Source organism: Varroa destructor, unplaced genomic scaffold, assembly GCF_002443255.2.
Source record: "Varroa destructor unplaced genomic scaffold, Vdes_3.0 BEIS01000007.1, whole genome shotgun sequence".
Classification (NCBI taxonomy): Eukaryota; Metazoa; Arthropoda; class Arachnida; order Mesostigmata; family Varroidae; genus Varroa; species Varroa destructor.
Genome location: NW_019211460.1, coordinates 9042358 through 9067361, shown reverse-complemented (window position 1 = coordinate 9067361; position 25004 = coordinate 9042358). Strand labels below are relative to the sequence as shown.

At 40.9% G+C, this 25004-nt stretch overlaps 2 protein-coding genes and 1 long non-coding RNA gene across 14 annotated transcripts in view; 1 reads left to right on the top strand and 2 right to left on the bottom strand.

Annotated features, from left to right (window-relative positions):
- Window positions 1-25004, top strand: part of LOC111253745 (uncharacterized) — a 159387-nt gene that overhangs the window by 5739 nt on the left and 128644 nt on the right. The gene's annotated exons all lie outside the window — the stretch shown is intronic.
- Window positions 12789-25004, bottom strand: part of LOC111253746 (uncharacterized) — a 28580-nt gene continuing 16364 nt past the window's right edge. For 9 of the 10 annotated variants that reach the window (XM_022813644.2, XM_022813640.2, XM_086974543.1 and 6 more), the window contains 3 exons: window positions 24776-24998; window positions 24125-24363; window positions 12789-13548 (listed from right to left, as the gene is read on the bottom strand). In XM_022813644.2, the coding sequence (XP_022669379.1) occupies window positions 13459-13548; window positions 24125-24363; window positions 24776-24998 (552 nt within the window). In that variant the 3' untranslated portion in view covers window positions 12789-13458. Of the gene's footprint in view, window positions 13566-24124; window positions 24364-24775; window positions 24999-25004 lie in introns of all 10 variants that reach the window. The other variant, XM_086974541.1, reaches the window with a different exon arrangement.
- LOC147754282 (uncharacterized) lies at window positions 19144-22367 on the bottom strand. Its single transcript, XR_015316799.1, has 2 exons — window positions 20072-22367; window positions 19144-19749 (listed from the first exon to the last, which is right to left on the bottom strand). It is a non-coding gene; the product is annotated as an uncharacterized LOC147754282 (long non-coding RNA).

Genomic DNA, 25004 nt, shown 5'->3' with positions numbered 1-25004 from the left:
ACGAAATAGGTGCTTGACGTGAACTCTATAGGTACGGACAAAAAGAAGGGGTAATATTGTCAGTCTTAAACAGTCGCCAGTTAAGTGATTGCGACCCCTTTGCAAACACAAATAGCTTGTACAGATGAATTTGTCTAATCTACTCAGAGAAATGCCACTTTTTCGGATTGTCCTGGATGACGCTAGTCTCAAGTATCCCCAAATTCAACTGAAATGCCAAGCTGTACATTTAATCTGTTTCGACATAGTATGGTCAGTCGCGACCAATTACAGATGCTATTATCAAAACTAACAATAATCGCAATACTTTATTCTCCTTTTATTAAGGTCTGATGAGCACTAAGGTGGCCAAACTAGCCATCTGCTTTGATTGATAGTACCCAGGATATTCGTCATGGACAAGCCGCCGTTGTAATTATGCCACCATCAATAGAGATCAGTTGTCGACGGCACAGACATTATATCACAATGAGAAAATGATGCTTGTTCCTCCTTAAAATAATAATCGGCTACGGCACGACTTCACGCAAACTATAGTCAGCGGGAGAAAAGGCATCTCACCCGCACAATATTGTTTAAAAGCGTTTCGAATTTTACGTTCGGTAGTACCGTTAGGTATTCCATCAAAACGCTGGCTAGTTCTCGGATTCGAACCCATACCATCATGTGTCCCTGAAGTTTAGCAACCGAGCACGCTATCCACTGTGCCATCATCGGGAAGATCGCATCAACGTGGGGTCAGCGAACTAACCTGCTAGCTCTCCGTTAGATACGCTCTATGGGTAGATGTAACGTGGAGAATTTATCGTATCTACCAATCGGTGGTGCAAGAGCGTCCGCTATTGATGAGCTGGGCAATTATGTTTATAAGAAACCAGATATCCTTATTTTGGCATGTTCTCTCTTTTTAAGGGGAGTGTCTGGAGTAAGCAAAAAGCTAAGAGTTCTTTTACCTCAGTTGTCCCTTTTTGTTTTTGCTGGTGCTCTTACTACCGCGGTACCCTAGGCGCCACTGAAAACAATGTAGCCGACTGGGTGAGACTATAGCACTGCAATCGAGCCGTGTAATGAACACTTACGCAACGACAACCATGCGATGGACGGATGGCGAATCTGAGACACTGATAAAAACGAAAAGAGGGCTCTTTCGGATTACAGAGAGGATTAGAGAAGCCAATTCCATCATACAATATCGAGCTAGACACAGAGGTGGTAGAGATGTAAAAAGCAGTGTTGATTTGGCCAACAGCTAGAGACACGGCACCCCGAAACTGTTCGTACTGAAACGGTGTTAGCCGCTGGTTCAATATGTGCGTGTATATAGGTATCTAGCGGATCTTTTTTCCTTCTGTAGCCTCGCCTAGCAAACTCTTGCTAATCAGTTGTTTCGGTCATACAGCATTTAGCACGTAGGACGTACAAAGGTCTTGCCCCGTCCTTTGAGTGTCAGCTGCTCGTGGTCGGTGACAATTGAAAAACTGACCAGGCTACGGGCGTAAATACGATAGGTAGCAATATAAGAAGGTATTCTTGGCAGAAGGTGGACCAGGTTAAAATCGGTAAGTTTAAAAACATGGACTCTAATGTAAACAATAACAAAAGCGCCACACGTAGCAATAGCTGCGATAGACAATTGCGTGAAGTGGGACCCGAAACGCAACAGCCCTAAGTCTAGAACAGCTGTTACAATTGAGGAACTCTCCCAGTTACATGATGCATTAGCATATATTTTTTCCGAAAACCTGCGCTGAAACCACTGAACTGAGCAGTCGGGACCCAGGTGACAATAACTGGCTACAATGCAAAATATTAGCAAATTAGGAGATCATCATGCACGAGCACTGCGGACGTAAATGGCCATTTCCTACCGTACTACACACACTTCGTGCGTATGTATGTTTACTTCCTGGTTTAACTAAAGTCAGACATGTATTTTTTCGTCTGATGCGTATAATTATACCCGGTGGATGACATAACATGCTCCGTATGCCGGTGCTTTGCTATTAGTTCTAATCAAACAGGTTGAACTTTACCAGATGAAGCGAGTCGGATTCATTTCACTCCTGGCTTTCTAATCATTTTTGATTGATTAGCCTTCTCACTCTTATTAGATCATGTATGGTAATATAAACATATTCGTTTTTTAGTAACTCTGCTTCTGTTACTGTCATTATTACACTCGATCACAGGTACCTCTGTTCGTTAATCAGTAATTTAAACGACTGGATACCACCACGAAGCAAAATCTATTTACGCCACGATTCGAACCTCAATCACCGCGTGTTTCTTTGCAGGTAAGCAGTTGGATACTGTCAGCATCTCTCGAGTTTGTTTTAGTGTCATTACGACCTGCCCCGTTAACCTTCGTCGAAAAGCGTAATGAAGAAGTTCTATTTCTAGGATAGTATTGGCTTTTCATCACCACTGTTGCTTTCCAACTGTACGGCAATTTCGAACTTGCTGTTTGAATGCAAGTTAGTCGCGTGAACTTAAGGTTTCCGAAAGAGGGAAGAATTTTGCTATAGCCACTTGCTGTGGATATTCTATGTTCATAGGAGTTTCATAATCACTTCAGCGTGATTTGTAGACGCCAATTACTAACACAGTTACGCATAATTACCATACCGTCACGCATCATAGCTTCGAATACGGGAGACCTTGCATCCTTCCATCGCCTATCTTGAAACACAAGGAATATTAATAGTAGCATCTTACCTGCTATGTGCATCATACATACGCATCTACATAGAACGATTCCGTTACAAAATTTTGTGATTGATATAGGGGACATCACAAATCAAATATAGAGACAGTAAACAAATGATAGTTCAGGAGGATAGCTTACTGAATTTCCCTGTTTCATCCTCAACCGAAATTCCCTCAATCTACAGCTAGTTAAGCTTCTGGTATCAGTTTACCGTTAAGTTACAATACATTGCCATTAAGCTAAAACAAAGACACGTCATAGAAACTTTGTGTATATGTACTTTGTCTATATGACAATTTTATCTTTTTTTTTTTAATGCGGACTCTTTCGTGTGTTCTGCGTCGATCTCTTACTGGTGCAAAAAAGATGCATACTAAAGTTGAAGGTCAAGTGAGAGACAATCACGGGTTACAATGCGTTGTTATTGCTCGTTTCAGAAGAAGGCCGAGCGGTTTTTTGTTCACATTTGTTCCTTATCTGTGTGCGCTATAGAAGCCTGGAAACAGCCTTAGCTACCAGTACGTTCAGCGTTATGTAAATCATATGCTTGCATGAAGTCTTTACGGTTGTGGTAAAGTGTTGAATAGTAGAAGTGAGAGAATTTCGAAACTGCGCAATTTCGATTTTCCTTCCGTAAAGTTCCTTTTCATTCACTTAGCGAAGTGATTTTCCTTAATTTATCTATTTTCACCTTCGTGCCTTTTCTCTTCGCTCATTTTCCTATTTACTGGCAGTGATGCTTGCCCGCTTCTCCGTTTTGCACAATCCTCTACACACAGACGCCTACGCAGTAAACGCTGAAGTGGAAGCGTCATAATGCACATGGGACTTCTTATGAGGAACATAGCTCCCAACGCCCCCTCCCTCCCCCAGGCCTCGCGTTGCCGATGAGCGAGACATCTTTCCACTGTTTCTTAACGGATGTCATACACCAAGTTTTCTGCGAATCCTCTGAAGAATGAACTCTGTGCCCTGTTCAGGCTCTGTCACCTAGCGTCGAACCAATCTCGATTCGACACTGTGGCATCATTTCCATTGTAGTTGCCCATTTCAGGTTAACAAACGCAGCGTGGTCAGCAGCCGCGAATTGAGAGACTGAAGCAGAAGAAACCGTTGGGTAAAGAGGTTTTCTTTCCCTTCTCTGAACTCTAGCGTCTTTTGAGAGGGCTTTTGTGTCGAAATAAGGCACAGCCTAATGAAATGAAATGAATGAAAGCAAAGCAGCAATGCATAAGAGGAAAATCTCTCATTTGGTTCTTGGGCCGATCAAATAGGAACTAGGTCAGGCAGTAAAAGACTGACCTATTTGTTGACTAACGTTTAGCAACAGCGGTCTTTCAGATTCATGTTGACTTTCAGATTCAGCGAGATTTGTCCACATATTTAAGGCTGACATAATTATATAAAGCATTCTAAATGAAGTAACAGCACCGGATGCAACCTCTGCTCTCCGAAATGACAACCTTTACAAGCACAACTTTCCTTGGACACACTTGCTTCCGGCGATCACCAAGAACTCATTTGATGTACTGTAATCGCTGCCGCAAGGGTGGCTTCTAAACGAAGGTTGTCGCTTAGCAAATGATACACGTCCGCCTTGTACTTGAATGATGAGTGGAGTTGAAATTCTAACTGGCGTTAACGGAAGTGCCAAAAATTGTTTTTAACGGCACTGTGTCCCAAAATGCCAGCAGTCCAATCTCAAGACAAATTCCTTATCATTTGCTTATCAAACCGAGATTCAAGCCCTTTTGACGTGTTGGGCTTTTTCGATAAATAGCTAAGGACGAACAAGCAACAACCGAATTCGTACTGCGTTTGATTTCACCGGTTCTGCTACGATGAAATTAGCAAAAAATACAGACCTCGCTGTCCGTCCCACGTTGGTTAGATAACTTTAAGATGAAGGTTTAGTCCCACTTCATCGAGTAGTGCCCGATCGGCTTGCGAAGGGTTCACAGATCTTCCTTCATGGGTCTTAACGAGGTTGGAGAACTACTCGAAAAACTCTTCCTTCAAGAAGCGATGCGCAAGTTTGTCGACGTAGGGGTCCTTATTAGGTGGCCCTTCGGAGCTGCTTAGTCTCTGTACTGCTTAATCCTCAGGCCACTGTTTTTGGGCTATCTGATATTCCATCTACTCGACTTTCTTTTTTTTCGATGGTTTGCTATCGTCGAACCCCCCAAGGCTCTCGGCTTGGTTCGTCGTGTACTGCATGGCTTCTACGATAGCCACGTGCGAATTCGCGCCATCCCATGACGCTGCAGCCAAGTGATAACGCGGTTAAGATAGCCTCGCCTTTATCTGGCAAGACTGGCTTTTAACTACGCTCTAAATACTATAAAGCTATATATATATATATATATATATATATATATATATATATATATATATATATATATATATATGGTCTTATGGGCATGATTTTTCGGCCTAAAAGTCCCAAAGAGTTCGACGTTTGCACTCGAATGCAATGCGCTGTGATCTGATCGGTGGATTCCGTTGCTCCTAGTTATTAATAGCGACCCAGTAGATCTCGAAAAGCTTTGCTACACCCAAAATCTTTTGTCATTTTGGTAAGGGTGCGGATCTTTAGGTTTAACCTAGGTTTAGTAATGATTGGTGACTTTTAAAGTCATAACAAGAACTACTATTGAAGAGTGCGAACAAATCGAAGTTTGAGTCGGCAAATCGGCCATTTTGTGTAGAGTTTTTGGACGAGCCAACTTGGTCGCGTTCGAACTTTTCATTAGCTTTCAGTAGTGAAAACTTTGCAGAATTCCTTCGTGAGAAAGTTTTTGAGCACGAGGATATCGTCGAAGGACTCACAAAACGGCAAAAAGTGAAATCGACATAAGGGCACGTCTCTCTGAGTTTAGGATTTAAGCAGACTAATCCAAATATGTCATTACTAAAGGAATGGTGTAAAAATGTACAATTCATTAGTTTCTGTCCTAAGGCTCTAATTATTGTGGCAGATAGTCTTGGTACCCTGGCAATTGGTTAACGCACTTAAGTGGAACCAGCATCAGTGACGTATCGCGCATCTCATGAGATTCATGCATGCGTTACATTACATTTAGATACTAGGTCTTTTCTAGGACAACTTTATATTGCAAAATGAATTAATCAATAAAAGGCACTGTCGGTAGAAACCAGTAAAGACGTATACTCTGCCCTGTGAAATTAATTGATAGGACTAATAAGTGAAGGTAATAGGAAACGGCAAAGAATAGTACAACGGCTAATTAAATAGCTTATGATGAGACTCTGCCATGAGTCTCATCCACGAGATTTTCTTCACACTAACTTGAAGAGATCTCATAAACGGGTAAAGCGCAAACACGTTCATTTTTATAGATTGAGCGTTTGTTGGCCTAGATTTATTAATTTCGTTATTTAAAAAAAAATGTGTGAAACAATTTATTTAAAAAAAAAATGAATAGGCGAAGGAATGGTAGCATGTTTTTTAATAGATTGGACAGGGCGAGCGTGCACGCAACGTACGTTCGTGCATGTTTGTTCTTTTCAATTTATAACAAAATACTCTACTGTTTCCCTATAAGGCAATATCTCGTAATAGCAGATGCCAGTGATACTCACATTAAGTGTTTTTCAAAATGGCTGTAAAGCGCATTCGACAAGCAAAGGTTTTCAACTTCGTAGCGCGCGAAAAATTTTGACCACTTTTTTATATATAGAGAAGGCGTTTCTTGTTATTTACCTAGACATTGTTGGATATGTATACATGGTAGGACGTCGCCGTGTGCTTAACACTTACTGCTGTCGCCTTTGTACATTATGCGTAAAAGTGGAACGTTAAGCAACCCTAACAAACGGATCTTAAATCTTATACGATCTATACTGGTCGTCAATTTCATGGCGAACACCAAATATAATACTCTTATTGATTTATCCATGTTTAGTTTTCAGATAGAATGAAGCCCGTAGGCTGTAATATTTATTCGAGCTTGCCTTGTTTACGAGTAAGGAGCAGTAGCCCCTTTTATCCTAGAAGTGTTGCAATTATGTGGCTCTTTCCCATCGGCCTAGTCCTGCGCAGGACCTTATTAGACCTACTATTAATTTGCCGCGTTTTTATTCGTTTCATTGGTAAACGTATAGGACGACAGCATCATTGAAGCATATCGTGAGCGTGTAGCGCCTATAGATGGACGACATCATGTATTCAAGTTGTGTATTCCCAACTTGCAGAATCAGTGCCTACAATTGCCGTTTTTGCGTTTGCCCTCGTGTCCCGCTTTGAGCTATCTTTAAAACATGCTACTCCTGTACGAATTTACTGCCCATCTCCTGACGAAAGGATGTACGTTAAGTTTATCTGGTAATCTCACAGCGCGCTGCACCGTTGAGCCCTAAATCCGTTAGACAGGCTAAATATACTCTTCCTTAGTTTACAGAAGAACTTATTAGCAACGAAGCTAGCCATTTGTTTTACTGAGCGACAGTCTGCCCTGCTGCCGAAGAATGACCGTCTCTGGGTTTGCTTAGCTTATTGTGCAGGAGTTGTCAATTTCTATTTCTTGTTGGTCTAACGGCATGCCTTTCTTATACTAACGTTTTCTGTGGTATGGGCAACGCTATCAGTTTGACCAACGGCAATTCTCATCGGTCTGTTTCCCCCTTACTATCTTCTCCACGAACCAGAGTGTACAAAGAGTCACAATCGTATTGCGTCTCTTCATAATCATACGCACGCTAAAAAAAACCCTGCGAGATTTAAGAGTAAGCAAATACTTCGTGTTTTATATTTTAGACAATATACGTTACGCGATAAAATGTATTGCACCAATGTTGTTCACGCAGATATAACCGATCTCCATTCTCGTATCAAGTCGTGACATAGTGAGTAGAAAATAAACGTTTTGCTGGCTGGTAGAATACGTAAAACGAGGCAGTACATATCAAGTTGCCCGAAGTTATTTTATACGTTGGAAAGGCTCAATAATTCTAAATGTATGTAGGTAGAACGACGATATTTCCGTCTATGTTCAGAGGAATATGATAACTGAGATATCTGCCTGATACGCTTTTCTATCATACAAACTATGATTGAACCGTGACAATGAAATTGTTGATTAAAATTAGACATATCGAACAGTACTGACCGCTTCCTTCTAAGGCAATATCTCATAATGATAAATGGTACTGATATTAGCTGCGTGTATAGGCATCAGACTATATAGCTCCAAATATAGTTGACACCGCCACTTAAATCACACGAACTATCCTTCGATGCCATCTGATCCCTTTGTGGTGGCTAGCACAGACTGACTCTGCTCTGAGGCGACGGTGTTCATTCGGGAATTTTTTCTTTATTGCAGGAAGTGTCTCTTCTCACGTCTTCCCATCTATCCTGGCTTAATTTTTGCTTTACTTAAATATATATTCAGTATTTTCGTTATACTTACACTTAAGAATCCTATATTTTCGCTCAAAGTGAGCCCATATGTCCCATACCCTTTGCTCAGTTTTCCGCGATCCCTGTTTGCTGCAAGAAATGTCGAAAGTATAGGAACACCCCTACGTCTCAGTTCGTGATTTAGACCGTTATTGTACCGGTGACGAACTGTTGCTACGTCGCATAACGGGTGTTTTCACCAACCTTCGATACTTAATCTTCGATACTTCGAATTAGAAAAAGCTAAACAATAAACAACTAGTCTTTATGACAAACCATGAATCTTCATACCTTCTACTAATGAAATGATGATGATGAAAAAAATGATAACACTCAATTATTATCTAGGTAGCCAACGGTCTGCTGTAACGAACGATTCTGGTAGCTAATGGTGCGCAAGTAAAAAAAACTATAATCGATCAGATATTGTTCCCTGCTGCTTCAGGGTAAAGGCTATAAAACATGACAACTTACATAGCATAAACATTAAAAGAGAGCTGATTCTACTAATAAAGGCAAGCACATAAGGGTTCAGTTGTAGTAGAAATTGCTTTTTCGTAAGATGTACATAGATAGTTCCACCTTTTTTTTTTTCCCATTAGAATTTCAGTGAGAGCCATGGACATGGATCTGTTCATTTTAGCGATGGTACATTAATTGTCATGAACCATTCTTGCCTTATTGGTCGAAGTTCGTTGCTATTTCAGCAATCTGCCTGCGTCATATACGAACAGTATGTACTTACATCGAATTATATGTATGCAATATCATACACCATCGATACTATGTCAGTCGCTGGCATGTATAGTTTAAAGTTACAATTTTTCGTGAAGGAACTTAGATACGTTGTTTTGATTAAGACAGCTAGTTCTTCGAAGAGAATGAAAGTTATTGATACTTCCCTAGTGCACAGTAGCTCTGATTACACAACGAACAAAGTTAAATATGGCTACTCGAGATAAGTATAATTTTTTTTGTATCTGCAATAAGTAACCTCCGGCAGAACGGCGAGCTTCGTCTCTCTTGTTCGATATTTCTTGTTGTCTTTGGTCTTCTATAGGACTGGTTTTCGAACATTCGAATCGTTCGAAGGTATGGTCGACTATATACTTCAATTAACAACCAGACCTATTTACCTCGTATATTCATGGTAAACTGTTCCCATCATTTATGGCTGGTAAATGAACATAAAAGTTGATGCTTTTCACGCGCACTGGACTTATGTTCATTATTCGGTCGAGGTTAGCCGGAGTTGATTTACGGCTCGTAAGATGAGCAAATTAGTGACGCCATAAATACAGTTAACTGGGAAGTCGACTGTTCATAATATAATAAACGAATTTTAGAGGGATCGTTATGTCTGCTCTAAGTAAGCCCAGTACATATGTGATAAAATAAAGTTTAATATATATTTTTAAATTGGGAGCATTTACCACCTGAGCGACGGATCAAGTTAACAACGATTTTAAAAAAATGCCCACTAAAGCGATACTAGGGTAAAAATTGCCACTTCGGACAATCGGCGGTTAGCCGCTTTCTTCTTCTCTACGGTTACGAAGGCTCTGACCCAAATCTACGTTTATGTCTTTGGTTCCGGTGGGAACGAAGCCGCTCTAGTTGATGGTCCAAGATAAAGAAGAGAAGGGGGCAAACAACCAAACGGGGCGATAAAGGTACGCTATTATTTATCGTTGTTATCTAACAACAGTGACGGGTTGAACACGGCAATAGCGTTTACCTTAGATGTACGAAAGTCAAAGATGTTCAAGTCCGTGAGAGCAGCGAAAAGAAAGGAGCGTCTCTGGGAGCTCGACAATTACTATCAGCCCAATCGTCACAGAGCGCCATCCACCACAGAGGCGACGTATAGCAAGGAAGCCATCTTTATCTACATTTCTTTTCTGCTCATATTTCACCTATCTGATCCCGATGCGTCCTGTTCTTTTTATTGTCTAAATACAGCAGCTTTTAATAGAGCTTCTTCAAAGTCAGCTCAGAGAGTAAAGGGCGACGTAGTCTGCGGAAAGAACTAGGAATTACACTAGCTAGAGAAATATAGAAAACTCCGGCACCATACTGACAATTATAAAGAAACACAACGAGGTTAAATAAATCTAATATGAAAAATACATTTTTCATTGTTCCTCACAAAAGGTGTATTGAAGCATGGTATACGGCGATGGTTGAATCAGCACTTCTGCTTTTCCAGCCAGCGACCCAGCTGCACAAGCCACCAAGTCGATAAGTAAAACTTTGGGGCGAACCTGGCGGCGTTTCGATCATGCCATTTCAAATGTAAGCTACCTAGAACGTCATCTCTAGGCATAACCGAAAGCAAACGAAGAGAAGCTTATTGTAGTATGTTTCATTCCTTTTTATCCTAAATGGGTCTTGTATCTTCGTCTAGGGATTGCTGCGGGTGCGGTGGGGTGCTGACAGTACTGCTCTCTATATTTATGTGAAGGGTCTGGTCACCGCTCCCACCGTCGAACTCTTGTCACGCATTTCGACACCCACCAGCCCTCATTCATTTATATAAGTCTACAGCTGTTGGCCTACTGCACGGTTTTTGTTTGTTTTGTAAGCAGACTCTGAACCTACGTAAAGCTAGCAGGGGCCAACCATCTCTACTTGGCAGCGATTCACTATTTTCTCATATGCATGCGTCCCTTCTTTTGCATTCACTCTGCCTTTTCTTACCGTTAGCTATTCCGTTCGCTCGTTGTTATCGTTTCGTTATAGGTGTTGTTATTGAACGGGCAGAATACGTCTCTTAGGAATAACACTGGTCCTTTACCACAGCGTTGTCTAGTTTATCCTAACTTTCTAAGCATCGGCCGATTCCCAAACTTACAAGCATCGACGGGATGTCAAGCGCGGTCCCCACCTTCGCTTCGAATACCCCCGTGCTTACGTCATCCCTCTACAGGCAAACCGGCTCGTAACTGGGCACAGAGTGGTTAGTTATTGGCCACTAATCGAGTCGACAGGCGCTGAACGATCAAACGCATTCAAACGGTCAACGTCGCTAAAGTTGCTCACCGATTGGCGTCTACCGGTTGTTTAATTTTCGCGCCTGTCGCAGCGAGAGGCGGCGGAAGAATTATCGAGGGACGCGTTTGCAGCTGAAAGGAACTGTAGTGTACTTATTTTTACAGCAGTAACATCGCGTGGATAAGCATAAGGCGGCCTGATAAGCAACAAAACTCAGCGAAGCCATCCAGGCGGGAAGCGGTTCTCAGCCCTGAGCAGAAGGTTAGGTGTAAATTATATTGTAACCTCACTTAGATTCATCGGCGTTCTTCGATAGCATTATCGGGCATACAAAAGCACTGGAAAGGTACACTAGCTAACGGTGGAGGCACCCTCATACCCACATAACTGAAGCAGTTTACATGCTCGAAGAACGGCTAAAAGTTCCATATAGCTGTGCTTAGTAACTAAAGCTGGTGGCGCACCAGCCAAGAGTAGTTCCTTCCCATCATTCCATCTGAGATTTCCAGAATGATTACATGAATGATAAAGAACAGTGATGCTCTTATCCGTTTATACACTGGTATTTATTTAAAATATCACACGTGATAAATACCTAGATTATCGCCATCAAGGCACAGATTAGACGGTTCGAGCGATGATTTGAAAAATAATAATAATTGTTATTGTTTTCATAGGCAGTTTTGCTACTAGCATCGGCCCCAATATTATAGACTATTGTGTACTGTGATTTGATTATTAAAGGATGCCGGTACCAAAAAAGACATTTTTGCAAATGTGCTTGGTTACGTTACCAATAATGTGACCCTATCTGCGGAGATAATTAAAATCAAGCGTCTATAAAGTAAAAGCATTCGAATGTACAGATCCAGTGTAAAACGTAATGTGCTGTTTTTCTAACTATTGAACATAAGGCTGTATCCCTTGCCTCAACCGCTCGTCAGTCAACTGTCGGCCATCATGGCCCATCAATTTTGATAGGGAAGACTAAACTAAATACGCAGATACACAACATACTGGCCGAGTTAACAGATGTAACCCTCTCTCTAAGTTCTTTTTCAGACACACGAACAGCTTCGGGCTAGGTTCCCCGGTATTACTTCTCGCAGTTCCCATGACTTCCTCCCGCTCCGACCAATTAAAGTAGAAGCACGGTTCTTCATCTGTCCTCCTGACTTTCAACAGACTCAAGCTTCTACTTTATCTGCAGTAACAGATAAGCTTCCAGAGTCCAGGAGTAGCATCCTTGTCGTCGTTTTTCGACAAACTCTAACATCCGTCAGAAAATAGCCAATACATCCGAAACGCCATTATCAACCACATGGGGCCTCTCCTAACTGCTTTCAATGACTGCCATCCCTCACGAGCATTGTTCCTTTTTTCATATCTGTCGTTTGTGCGATTTGGATGTTACCGTGCACATACTCTGACCTGCCACTCTTGTACTCGTCAAAGCGTAGTCGACTATGCTTGAAACGACTCGCCACCCGGCTTTCTTCCACCTTCTCGAGATAGCACTCTCCTCAAGAACATATTTACTTTCGGGGGTTACCGGGTCTGGGTTTCGCCATAGTGTGCGATACGAAGAGCGACGTTATGATCTAGGTTATAATAAACTATGCTATTTTGTTTAGAATATTTGTGCCAGAGAAAACAAATGGCGTATTCAAGGTTCGTTCATGGTTTGTCTTTTATTTCGATCTCCATTATATATATGGGTATGTGTTAATTAGGGACACCCCGCCGCATCAGACCTACACTAGACAAAAAGTACGCAGTTGTTGTTATTTACCACTAGAAGAGTTACTCAAAATAAACCTTTGGCAGAAAATGCTTAGTCAGTAGCTTTTTTCCTCCATTGGGTAACCCGGATCAAGATAAGTAACTACTATTGTGTGTAGATAGACATTTGTTAAGGCATAGCAACAGTAGGGCTCCTACTACTTGTGACGAGTTCCAATCGTAATGCGTACGCGTTAGAGAAATTATGGCTGTAAAATGTGTTGCTACGGGACACTGGTTCGTTGGGCGTCCTCATCGGATCATAACATACATCAAAATCACTGTATCTGTTCATTCATAACATGCCTTTATTACTTTTCTCCGTATTTCTCTGATAACGATTAACTTCAGATTACCACTAGAATGCACTTTTTTTAAATATTTTGAAAAATACTAATAATATTCGAAATCTTTTTCATTAAAATAGAGCTTGGATCGAGCCTCCCCGGATACCGTGCATTCTGGCGAATTCTCTCCGGCCAGATCGAAATACAACGATCATCAGTGTGTTCGATAGCTGACTGATACGACGCGCTAGAACACTGATACGGCCTTACTCGGCAAGTGGAAAATACGTGTTTAAAAGATCCTTATAGGCTTTCACATCAACAGGAAGAAACAGGCAGAAAATGATGCGGTCCACCTGAAAGATGACAAAACCTGTTTATTTATGAGCAAATACTAAGAACTTATTTAATGAATGCGCTATGAAAAAAATTTTAACTTAATCTGGATTGGATGGCATGTGGCATACGTAACTAACTCTATAGTGACCGATTGGATTTGTGTCCTGCCAATTATATAAAAAGTTCTGACGAGCCATGCCTTAAATAGCCCTAGTTATTGGATGGTGAAGCGTAAATCAGGTTGATTCCGATAAAATAACTAGAAGAAGGCCAAGGCATTTATATTAAAATAGAAGCTTTCCATGGTATCTTCGAATGAAAATGTTATTACTGCACAAACAGGCTTTTCCTTTGCAAATTGAAGGTAAACAATGTCTATTTGATATACCTATCTGTTACATCGGAGGCATTACCTAGGGTACCATGAGAAGAGCTTTGTTAAACATAAAACTACATAAAATAACTATCGTTCGTTCTTGAAGCTCTATTGAATTAACTGAACGAGCTAAGACCTCCCATATTGTATATACTAACCTTGTTCCAAAGCTGAACGTTACATACAAATAATATTGATCAAATAAAATATAAAAGTGGCGGGGGGAAAAGGGCTCTCACAATATATTTCGACACAGCGTATTAACATCACGTCAATATCAATGCGACCCTAGGTATTTGTTTGTTTTCCAAGCTGACAAGGTAATGATGAGTGAAGGCAGACTACGCAAAAGGATGAAGTGGAAAACAAAGGACGCTATTTGGCAGTTATCTGCGTAATTACATGTAGATTTAGCCTTAAACTTATCCTTGAACTCGCCAATGACCTTTGGTCTGGAACTGGAAGCTACCACGAAAATAGACAACCTGTAGTACTGACTGGTCATGGTCTCACTGGCCAGTATTGAATTTGTGAATGAAATTCACAACGAATAGCTTTGGCTATGCGAGCCTTTAAAATCTACGTGTGAATAAAACATCGGAACGTGCCTCTTACGATAAACTTACGCCATTTTGCAGTCATCGTCGAAGTATAGCCGTTTAAAGCGTCAATGTAACATTCAAATAAGATAAAAATCACACATGTTTTACATTTTTTACTTGCGTAAACGTAAATGCTATTATTCATTTCTGGTAATAACTTATATAAAATCCAATGGCGATTGTTTTAACAGCTGCTGGCAAAAAAGCTAACGGTTCGTATTTACTACATTAAAGCATTGTGATTAAGATTGATGCATGAGATTATTTGGCTGATTAATGGTGCTATAACATCACATAACAGATTTATTATTAATTTAATTTTTTTTTTTCGAAGTTATTCTACAGCTCATACATTCGTTACAAGAACGAGTTTGTTAGCAAGCTTAGTAGCGCCCTCTATTACGAACCCAGCACAATATAGAATCTGAAAAAATCCGTGTGGCTAAAAAGACTGTGTATTTTGCGCTTTTTTTTTTCGTATAGAACAGTTAAAGGCTATGCGCCTTGAACCCTTTCATAAAAGCGGTTCATGGAGTCTCGAATCATTCGACCTTTTTAATACAATTCTGCTGTTTCCATATCGCAATAATCAACTCGTACAGGGTATACATATAAGCGTACTATTCATCTTCATCACAACTAGTTGCCCTGGGCTGAATTATAGACCTGCACACTTTCCTCCGCCAAAAATACTGCCACTATTTAACTATGCTAATTCCATTCCGATCAACCTGGATTCAGCACAAGGCAAATAGCAGCGTGATCGTAGTTTCTAGCTTTCAAACAAGTTTCGGACCCCTGCTTTCGTCAGTCCTCGATAAGTTTTGTTTTGAAACGTATATATGAGAGTGTAGGTCACACCAGCCAAGCCGCGTTTGCTATATTGCATGTGGCGACATTCGTCGCATCTGTACATTGTCTACCCCCCACTTATGCGACCTATCGATCGATGAGGCTGAGACCTAGATGCAGATAGGTCTTAGTTACGGGGGCATAGTTGCTATGTCATAGTTTTTTTTTTACGCTCTCCCTCTTTCTGTTCCCTGCGATAGCGGGGGCTTATGGAAAATAACTCCTTAGCACACAAGCAAGACGGCCGTGACAGTCAGTTCGACCGCTACGTTCACCAGTTCACTGCGTAGGCCTATCATTTGGTCCTTCTTCCTTATTGTTTTAGCCATCTGTCCGGGTTCAATCTTCCGCATTGACACCGCGAAGCAGCCGATCAAAGAGTTCGGGCGGCTGACCATTTGGTCTCGACACGGGCAGATGCATTAGAAATAGACAATAATTCGTGTGATTTACATACACGCAATATGCCTGGGAGTGTGGGCGGCTAATTTAACCTAAGTGAGGTATGGCTAGCAACAAAAATACTAGTGATCTCACCTAGGTTACGTAAGACAGTATGCTTGAATGTTGTAAAACGAACGACTGACAACTATTGATACAAATCGTACCTTGTCATCAGTAGAGTATGCGCTAGCCAATGCAAGCTACCAGCCGGCAGCAAAAGTGAGGCTGTATGAGAACTAGAAGAGCTATACTATTGTGAGCGTAAAATATTATAGAAAGGAAACTCTATTATTGTTATTATTATTATTATAAAGGTGATAATGATCTCCATTATTATCGACAAAATTACGCGTCAATACGGCAGAGGCGTGGGCACGATGGCTTGGGCGGCCTCTGCTTGAGGGGTTCAGGGAGAGCTGGTTTATGTCCCCTTCCGCTCATGCCGAACATGCGTTTACAACAGAATGTTTGAAGTAATTTAAAATAAAATGTACAACACATAATAGTCTGAGAAATGTACTGGACTGTCGCTTGCATATATAGCCATTAACGAAAAAAGGTGTTTCTTCATAACGTGCGCAATTTACACATTCGAATGATTTTGCTTGCAGGTTGAATCCAGAAGCTCATACAGATTCGTTCTAAATTTTTTGATTGCAGTGAGTACATTCATGAAATGAGTATTTACAAAATTGCCTTTTTAAAACATAGGCAAACATTTGTGACCTGTTTGTGTCGGTGGCATACGATACCTCCGACACCATGGCTTATAACGATTCCTGTTTGAAATTTTAAGTTAGGCTGCTAACTTGAAAAATGGTTCGTGCAAGCTTTAAAATCAAGCATGGTGACGCTTGACTTTGTCAATGTTATAGTCGAAAAACATCTATACAATATATGCTATGGAAGCAATAGGAAGTACAGCGACCGCAGGACACCTCAGCGCTCTCGATATATAGAATTTTCAGAAGTGTCAAGGAAGTTACAGGCTGAAAGTACGATTTCTTGTCGGACTCAGTAAATCGTTTATGGTGTTCATAGTTTTCAAGAGTATATTTAGGTTACCGTCATCAAAGAGAAAATCTTGCCAATGTCCCCTTTTTGTCACGTATGTCAAATAGCGGTATTAACAAAGCAAAATCAAATAGGTGCCAGAAGAACTCGATGATTTACCTCGCCGCCGCTGGCAAGTCCGAGCCACTGTCATCGTCAACAGCAGTATCTCAGTTATCGAGACTGAAGCTTGCCCTACATTTCGCCCCGATATTAGACAAGATAGGTCAACCACTACGAGGCAAGTTTCTGACGGGCGGCCACCCGCTGAACGCTTACTGATAGGAGAAATGGATAAATTGTTCAATAAGGTGCATAGCTGAAATATGGCGAGATAGCGTAGGGGCTGATGGAAACGATCAAATCGGTGAAAATCTATCCTCAGTTCCAACCGTTTCCTATCGGCTCGATTTGTTTGCCCTCCCTCCGCCACTGTCGATAGCCGATACAGTAACACATTTTAAAGCGAAATAACGTATAGTAGAACCGTTACTAACTCAATAACAGAATTGCACACATGTATACCTGTGTATATATTCAGCACGCACCTGTATTTATGCCTCTCTTTTGTCTGACTGTCAGCACGGCGTTGATAAATGACAGTATCTCACTACGATTATGCTAACATATGAAACTGTGATTGTATGCAAAAACACAAACAGTTCACGAAGAAAGAAGGTACTATGTATAGAAAGCTTTGGCGTCTGAACGGCGAAATTAACAGTAGATTTGTATTTTATGAAATAATAGGCTTCGGCAAAAACAAAAGCAGCAGGAGTGAACTATTACTATCAGTTGTCACTTTAAAAACAAAGACTATAGTATACACATATAATTTTTAAACTCGCAGACGCCTTGATCAACATCTTCGATCAATACAGATTTGCATGAAATATAGGGAGCTTAATGTATTAGAAGTTCGCTATAGAAATCAAGAGCCAGTAAATGTTGTTTAGGTTCTACTAGTCAGTTAAAAAGAGTCTGTATAGATTTGCTTCTTTGTCTTTCAAAGCAGTTATCATTGGTGCCACCTTTCGGCCACTGCAATGCCGGTACCAGCTGCAGTAACGGCTAAAGCCTAAGGAACATCACCTGTAAGTCTCTATGTTTCTTGTGCTATCATAATGCAGGCATCTGTTGCAGACCAGCCTCAGAAACCAAAAGAGCGCTAAATCCAGCGTTACTTTCGCCGCGTGAATAAGGCTCAGCAATAGCAATTCCCGCATTGCTTCCTCTCCAATAGCAGCAGCGGCTACTTCGTAATCCTGGAAGTGTATTCTAGACAGGAGAAGAGCGGTTAGCGGGAGACTGGGCACCAGTCAGTACCGGGGCTATTTGTTAACGTCACGCCATAGTTTACGCGTTTCTGGACTTTTACACCATCATCAGTCTTTGAACGTTATCAAGCTGCGGCATAAACCGCACAATGTAAGCGAAATTCTGATCTTGTTTTACTAATCCTTTCTCCTTAGTTTATGTCGAACGCAATAAAGGCTTGTCTAATAGTGATAATAGCGATATAGTCGCAGGCTGGCTGAATGCAAGCAAAGACGAAAATAACTTTAGCAATAACAATCCATACGTCCACGTGGGCCAGAGCCCTAGGCTCACTGTCATTCTTCAAGCTAATGACAATCTGCTCTTGCTGGTAGAAACGGCCGCTTCAACTGAGTTTGTAACGAGACCCACCGAAAACAAGAGCCAACGGACAGAAGCAACAAATAACAACAACTATATACTTTTTGTTAAGCTGAGTTTAAGTAGTTATCATTATAAAAACTCACACGAAATTAAGCATTTCGGCACTTAGAAGGTGATTAAAGCGTTGTTATTTATTCGGTATTTCATGCATGGCAGGCCAATACTGCTGACTCGGTAGCCCCAACCTTTTAAATCTGCTGAAACTCTGTCGACTAGGTATGTCGGGCAGGCCCAGTTAACATCCTTACTTAATTGGTGACAGACCCAATGACCTCTAGGCTACAGTTCGATAAGTGTTCGAACGTTAATATTTTGGCCGAGAGCTGGTGGTAGACTTTAATACCACTGACAGTATTCCTTAGATGACGATTCTACCTCAACCCAAATACGGTCCTCTTGTACACAATAGTCCTATGAACGATGATCTATAACGTGAGTAGCCATGTAGATACGGTCATCAAATGCTCCGATATGTTGGATCGGTAAAACACATGGAATTAGTGAAAATCGAGTATAAATAGGCTTAAGCCACAAAGGCACTCTATGGGGTATACAAAAATATATAAATGAAGGCGAATATCACATAAATACATAGTAGTTTATCCGAATCCCAAAACGTCAAGTTAATCCTCACTGGGGTGATGTCCAGCCAACTACGAAAAGTAGCATTAAAGATAAATCTTGGCAAACGGCTTAATGAACAATACTACGTGGTAGTTCTGCTTGCTGATGGGTCGAAGAATCCTCCGCACACAGTTACAGAAGTTGGTCGGCAACATCGTCAACTAGCACTCAAAAAGCGGCTTTTTGTAACGGATTACATCGCTACCATTGCTCACCTTCCTCGACTGTAGTCCTTGCACTTACAAGCTCAATAAAATTTAGAAAGGCCATAACAGTCAGCTATGTTTAACTGTAAATTCGAGTAGAAAGCATATACGTCACATCACTTTCGGCAGTGAGCCCGCGAAAAAATCATGAAGATATAATTGAAATGTAGATGATCGCAGATTACGTTAGAATCAACTTTGTCTAGCGTTATGTTTAGAAATAAAAGAAATTAACCGCGACTCTACTATTTATTTCTATTAAACTGTTCAGAATAACAATGTTATACAATGAAAATTTAACGTTTCTCCAAATAGAGCGTGATCACAGGTCTCTCTTCGTAGACGCCCACTTGATTATGCCTATAAATAATGTCAGATTTATAATGGTTTATATAAAAAGAAATATAGAATTAAACTATATATAATTTTATATTTGTTTATAAATAGTATAAGATTTATTCGCTTTTTCGACCATAGTTTACTGCATTCATTTAGCTAACATGAACGGCAATAAGCCTTTATAACATTCATATGCACGTTTTTCTTAGTAAGCATTTGCCCCATATAAATCGCCTCATCCCAGTTGTCTTGCTCTCCGTAAATTGTAGCAAGTTCATGGATAATTGCATTGATATTGACAAACAGATCTAGTTGCTAGAGGCTATTTGGTTTAGACACTAACCTTGGTGGAAAGCATGTTGCCGACGCATAGGATCAACCTTACACAAATATGTCGCAATCGATATGTGAGGTAAGGAACCTACCATTGAAGCTAGGCAATGTGATTAATCCGCCCGGACCCATACACAAGTCCTAAGTCTAAAGTCTATTAGGGATCTGTGAGATCCTTTGCCATATCCTGTTAATGTGGTTGAGAGGTCATCCATAAGTTTCGGTAACCGATGCTACTACTGTGCTAGACAGTAAGTACTCGCTTTCTCTCGTGATACCGTCAGTACTTCGAGAAATATATCTAAATACTGAGAAGAAAGGAACGGCAGACGCCTTTTGTTGGTAGCGGTTACCTCTTTCTTATTCCGCTCCCTCTCGATACCCTTTCCCCAATGGACACGATTGATTAGAGTCTACGTTGGCAATCTCTATATATCTTCGCGTTGATATATGAAATGTGCCGACGAAAGGAGAGCTCGAGATGTATATATTCGCCAAATATATAATTAAGGTGTATATCATATGTACAAAACAAAACAGTTCTAAGTCTACCTGGGTACCGCGAGTTATAGCCTGCCACATACCATCATCGACGATTCTGAATTTCATTGCTTTTTTTTTAATCTGGAATTTAATTTTTCTGAGACTGGGTGTATTCCTTAGAAGTCAGCTGACTGAGCGTTCCAATTACGCTGGTAAACTCTAATGTAGGACGCTTTGACAACACAAGTCCACGGCTTACTCTCAAATGGTTAGGTAAGCGAACCGTTCGAACACCGAGAGACCTCAAGCGGCGAGAACCGTCACGTACGACAGTTGTGAAATAGGGATTTGTATTGAAAACACCCTCCACGCCGCCAGGTACTTCCGTGTCGTGAAGACAACGGAATGGCTGACTACACTTTGTACCGTATCGTTTTCAGTGTATACTTAATTCATCTTTAAGAATTAAACTATAATACTGCATATCGATGTAGTATGGTTCTTGGGCTTCAAATGTCGTCCTTAACAACAAATCGAATGACAAAACGTAAACAGCAAGATTTCGCTATTAATACAACTATGCATATATTTTCGGCGTCTTGATATAAAACACTGTGTGTTAGCTATTATCGCTCCTTAAATATTAGACTTCAGGAACTACCGTGCTTCACTCGCGTCGTCCGTTTCGCTCGCGACGAAATCCTATCCAGTGATATCTACTAATAGAACGTTTCAATAACCGGCTGGGTCACCGAAGGGCCATACGGCATGAAGGTCATAAGGCTCACGTGAAGTGACCTTCATGACAACCTGCCATGGCCGCACGATCAATACCATTTACGTTGGCCAATAGCGGTAAAAGGGGACATATCGTAGCAGCGGTTGTGATAGCCTACACTGAGAATGCCGCCGAGTAGACGGCAACCGTTAAGAGAGCATAACGAGCTAGTATTTTTGTGAAAACATGTCGCAGCGGGTGAAAGCGAATCGCGAGAGTAGGCTCAGTCTCGTGGCCAACTCGGTCGATCTAGTAGGCCGACTTGCGCCGTCAAATTAACGTCCGTTCGGTAAATTCCTGATTGTGGGACTTTAACAGCCCCAGCCGAATTCGAACGCTAACCGCTCTGCGAGATCTGAATTACGAATTTAGATCAAGAAAAAGATCGACAAAGATCGTGGCCCAAAGCTGACTCAGTCGGAACTTAATAAAATTCATATTCACATCTGTAATTGAATCCTAGATAACTGCCCACTTATCTGTGATTGTGACTGTCACAACTTCTAGAAACCTACTTAACTTAACTAATCAAAAAGCTATATACTTGTTCAGCTTCGAACAGCTTAACGAGTGCTTAGTAGACGAGGTCATATAGAAAATAGATACGTACTAAGTATTATGATGCCAAAACGGCTTTAAGAAATGCATATTCCATGTTGGGAACAGAGAAAAATGCTGTTATTTCATGGAAAAATTATAGAGTACGTTAAGTTTAGCGGAATCGAGGTGTACGTATAACTTGATGTAAGAGTTGACACTATCTTGTACCTGTACGCCCTTTAACTTGGATACTGACTCATGAACATAGAGATGATACAGGCTATAAGCAACGCCCACGTCTCACTACGTACACGAAATCGGTCAGGTATTAATAATATAAATAACGAATAAAAGTAATTTATGGTAGCATTTAGTGCTAAGCAGAGGAGATCAAGTGGCGAAGCGTATCAGCTTGCAAAAATTACTCTTCTGAATCAGCTAATCTATTCTTTGCTTAAGGTCTGCCGACATCTACGAATACTGGAGCCTAAGGGATTACGTTGCTCAATCTGCTATCTGTTCCAAGCCGTAGTTAACCCGCCTACATGACCCAGGGCACCAGTTTTCCGACATGGAACGAATCACATCAACTGCCGGTTTGTACCCGCCATCATGGACGTTATATGAATTGATTTAAATGTGGATCGTGGCATAAAATTGCGAAAGAATTTTCAGTGGAAATATGCTCTCATCGGGAAGCACTTTTTCCATAAGGATCCCGCGTTTCAAAGAACTGCTATTTGTCACTCGACTAACTGCGTTTTTACCATTCAGTTCCTAAAGTGGGCTTCCGCGTACGCGTTCGTCACGCCAGGGCAAATGGATGATATTTTTTCAACGAGACGGGAACGGAAAAATATTGAAGAGCTGCTTGAAGAGAGACGTTCATCAGGCGCTAGACAAGGAATACACCTATTCAAACGTCATCGACAGAGTCGTGTCGGGAGAATACGGTTGTTTTTGATGACAGAGAGGCATAAGAAGACTTGTCGAAATATAAATTAGACCCGTTTTGCACATATTTGCCGAAAAACTCTTAGCATTTTAATGAAAGATCTTTACGGCAATAACTAATCTGAATGAATATTCCGACAGCAACTCGACCGGCGAAACACCTGCGTGATCATATGCGATTTTAATTTAATCGTGTATTGTAAACGATCATTTAGTTGACGCTTTTTGGAAATTGTGACTCTTAAATAAACGACTACAGTGTCGAGGCAGATAAAAAAAAAAAAACTATAGCTTCCTGAAGCCTTGGTTTACATAATGTGGGTTTGTTACTTCTGACGAAGCGTGACAGGTTCCTGGCAAAGCAGAACAAGTAGATTTGAATTTGACAAAAGCAGCCAATAGTTTAAGTGCGCAGACCCAGACGCTGGCTGGGAGTTACAAAACTTTCTATTGTTACCGTCGGCGACCCCAATAATTCTGGACAAAATTCATATAAAATGCCATTTAAACAAGCCCTGTAAGCTATTAGGAAATCGATACGATCAATGGAATTAATAAAGAACGTAATTAGTATGTTGATGGTATCGGTGATAGATGCATGCCTACCAGGTACGCGGACAGCTCCAGGGCAAACCGAACAACGTGCAACAATCAAACTGCATTATTTGTATTCATAACTACGGATCCTGCTAAACCCCTAACCCGATGAACTTGCAAGGCCCAAAGCTAATTCGACATTGTACCTCAGCAAATTACAGGGTAAGGATGAACCTAGTTATTTTTTTATACTTTCAAGATGACGAGGCTAAAGCAACAATTTTTTTTTTGCCCAATTCTGACAAGCATCGACACATGGGAATGAGATTTGATGCCGTCATCAAATAAGCGAACTTCGTATCTTCGATCACCGTGCCAGCGATGCATGAGTCCCTTGGAAGACTCGAAATTGCAAGCCACAAAACAGATAGTAGAGACTGCAGGTGGTGCCGTGATTTGCTGATACACAAATTGTTTGTGAATAGATAATGACTATGAAGCCACTGGCCGATATGCCATCGTGTTATGAAGCACATAAAAGCACAGAAAAGAAGTTCGCCTTATGTTGAACGCTGACTTTCCCGCTGAGAGGTCCACACCAATAATCTCGGTAGGCATTCGTTTAATATGTATTAAAAAGTAATCTCAATGTTGAGCAACGTAGATTCCGGAGATTCAAAGCACCATCTCATTATCTCGATGAATCACACCGCAAACCTACGCCGGTACTTATCAATCAACTGTAATTAGCAATTATATTGCTTCACTTACCTGTGTGGCATTCTCGTCTCTTTCAAGCCACTCTCGAATTGTGGATAATGCCACGTGGGCAGCATTTTTATTCGGATAGCCGTATACGCCAGTTGAAACACACGGGAAAGCAATGTGACGTATTCGATTCGCTTTAGCCGTCTCCAGACAGATAAGATAACACCGATGAAGCTTAGCTTCGTTTTCACCGATCGGGCCAACTGTATGGATTATATATTTGGCCGGAAGTTTATAACCGCCTATTTGCAGCCAAATAAGGGAAGCAAGAGCCTTATAACAATCTCACGATACGACCATTCTTACTTAATAGTTCCTCATAAATCAGACGGACTAAGCCTCAATTATTTGTGAGAGACTGCGGAAACTTTTAAAATAACGACATATATATATGTTGCTAATCATTACAGGGTTTGTAAATATTAGCTATGATTTGATGCGTTTTGTTCAACAAGTATTTGTACTGAAATAAACCGTTTATCCTATCATAAATTAGCGCAAACCCAGAATCATCTCAAAATTCTGTACAAAATGATTAATAATGATAGTAATAATTTACCTTTTAGATGTCTATTTGAATAGTTAAAAAGAATAGTTTGAAAAATAAAAGATTGAGTCACCGTTTTTAATTGTCCAAGTTCACGCTGTTCTAACCTGTAACCTTAGCATCCCCGGTATCGCATCCGTTCAGAGTGGCACACTCCTCAATGAGCTGAGGTCCGGCGGCTCGATGAATCGCCCCATCTACTCCCCCACCGCCCATCAGCCGATTGTTGGCCGCATTTACGATAGCATCGATTTCAAGGGTTGTAATATCACCCTCGAAAATGCAGATTTTTCGATTCAGTTCTGGCTTTACTGGCCATTTTGTTTCCACCTGTTA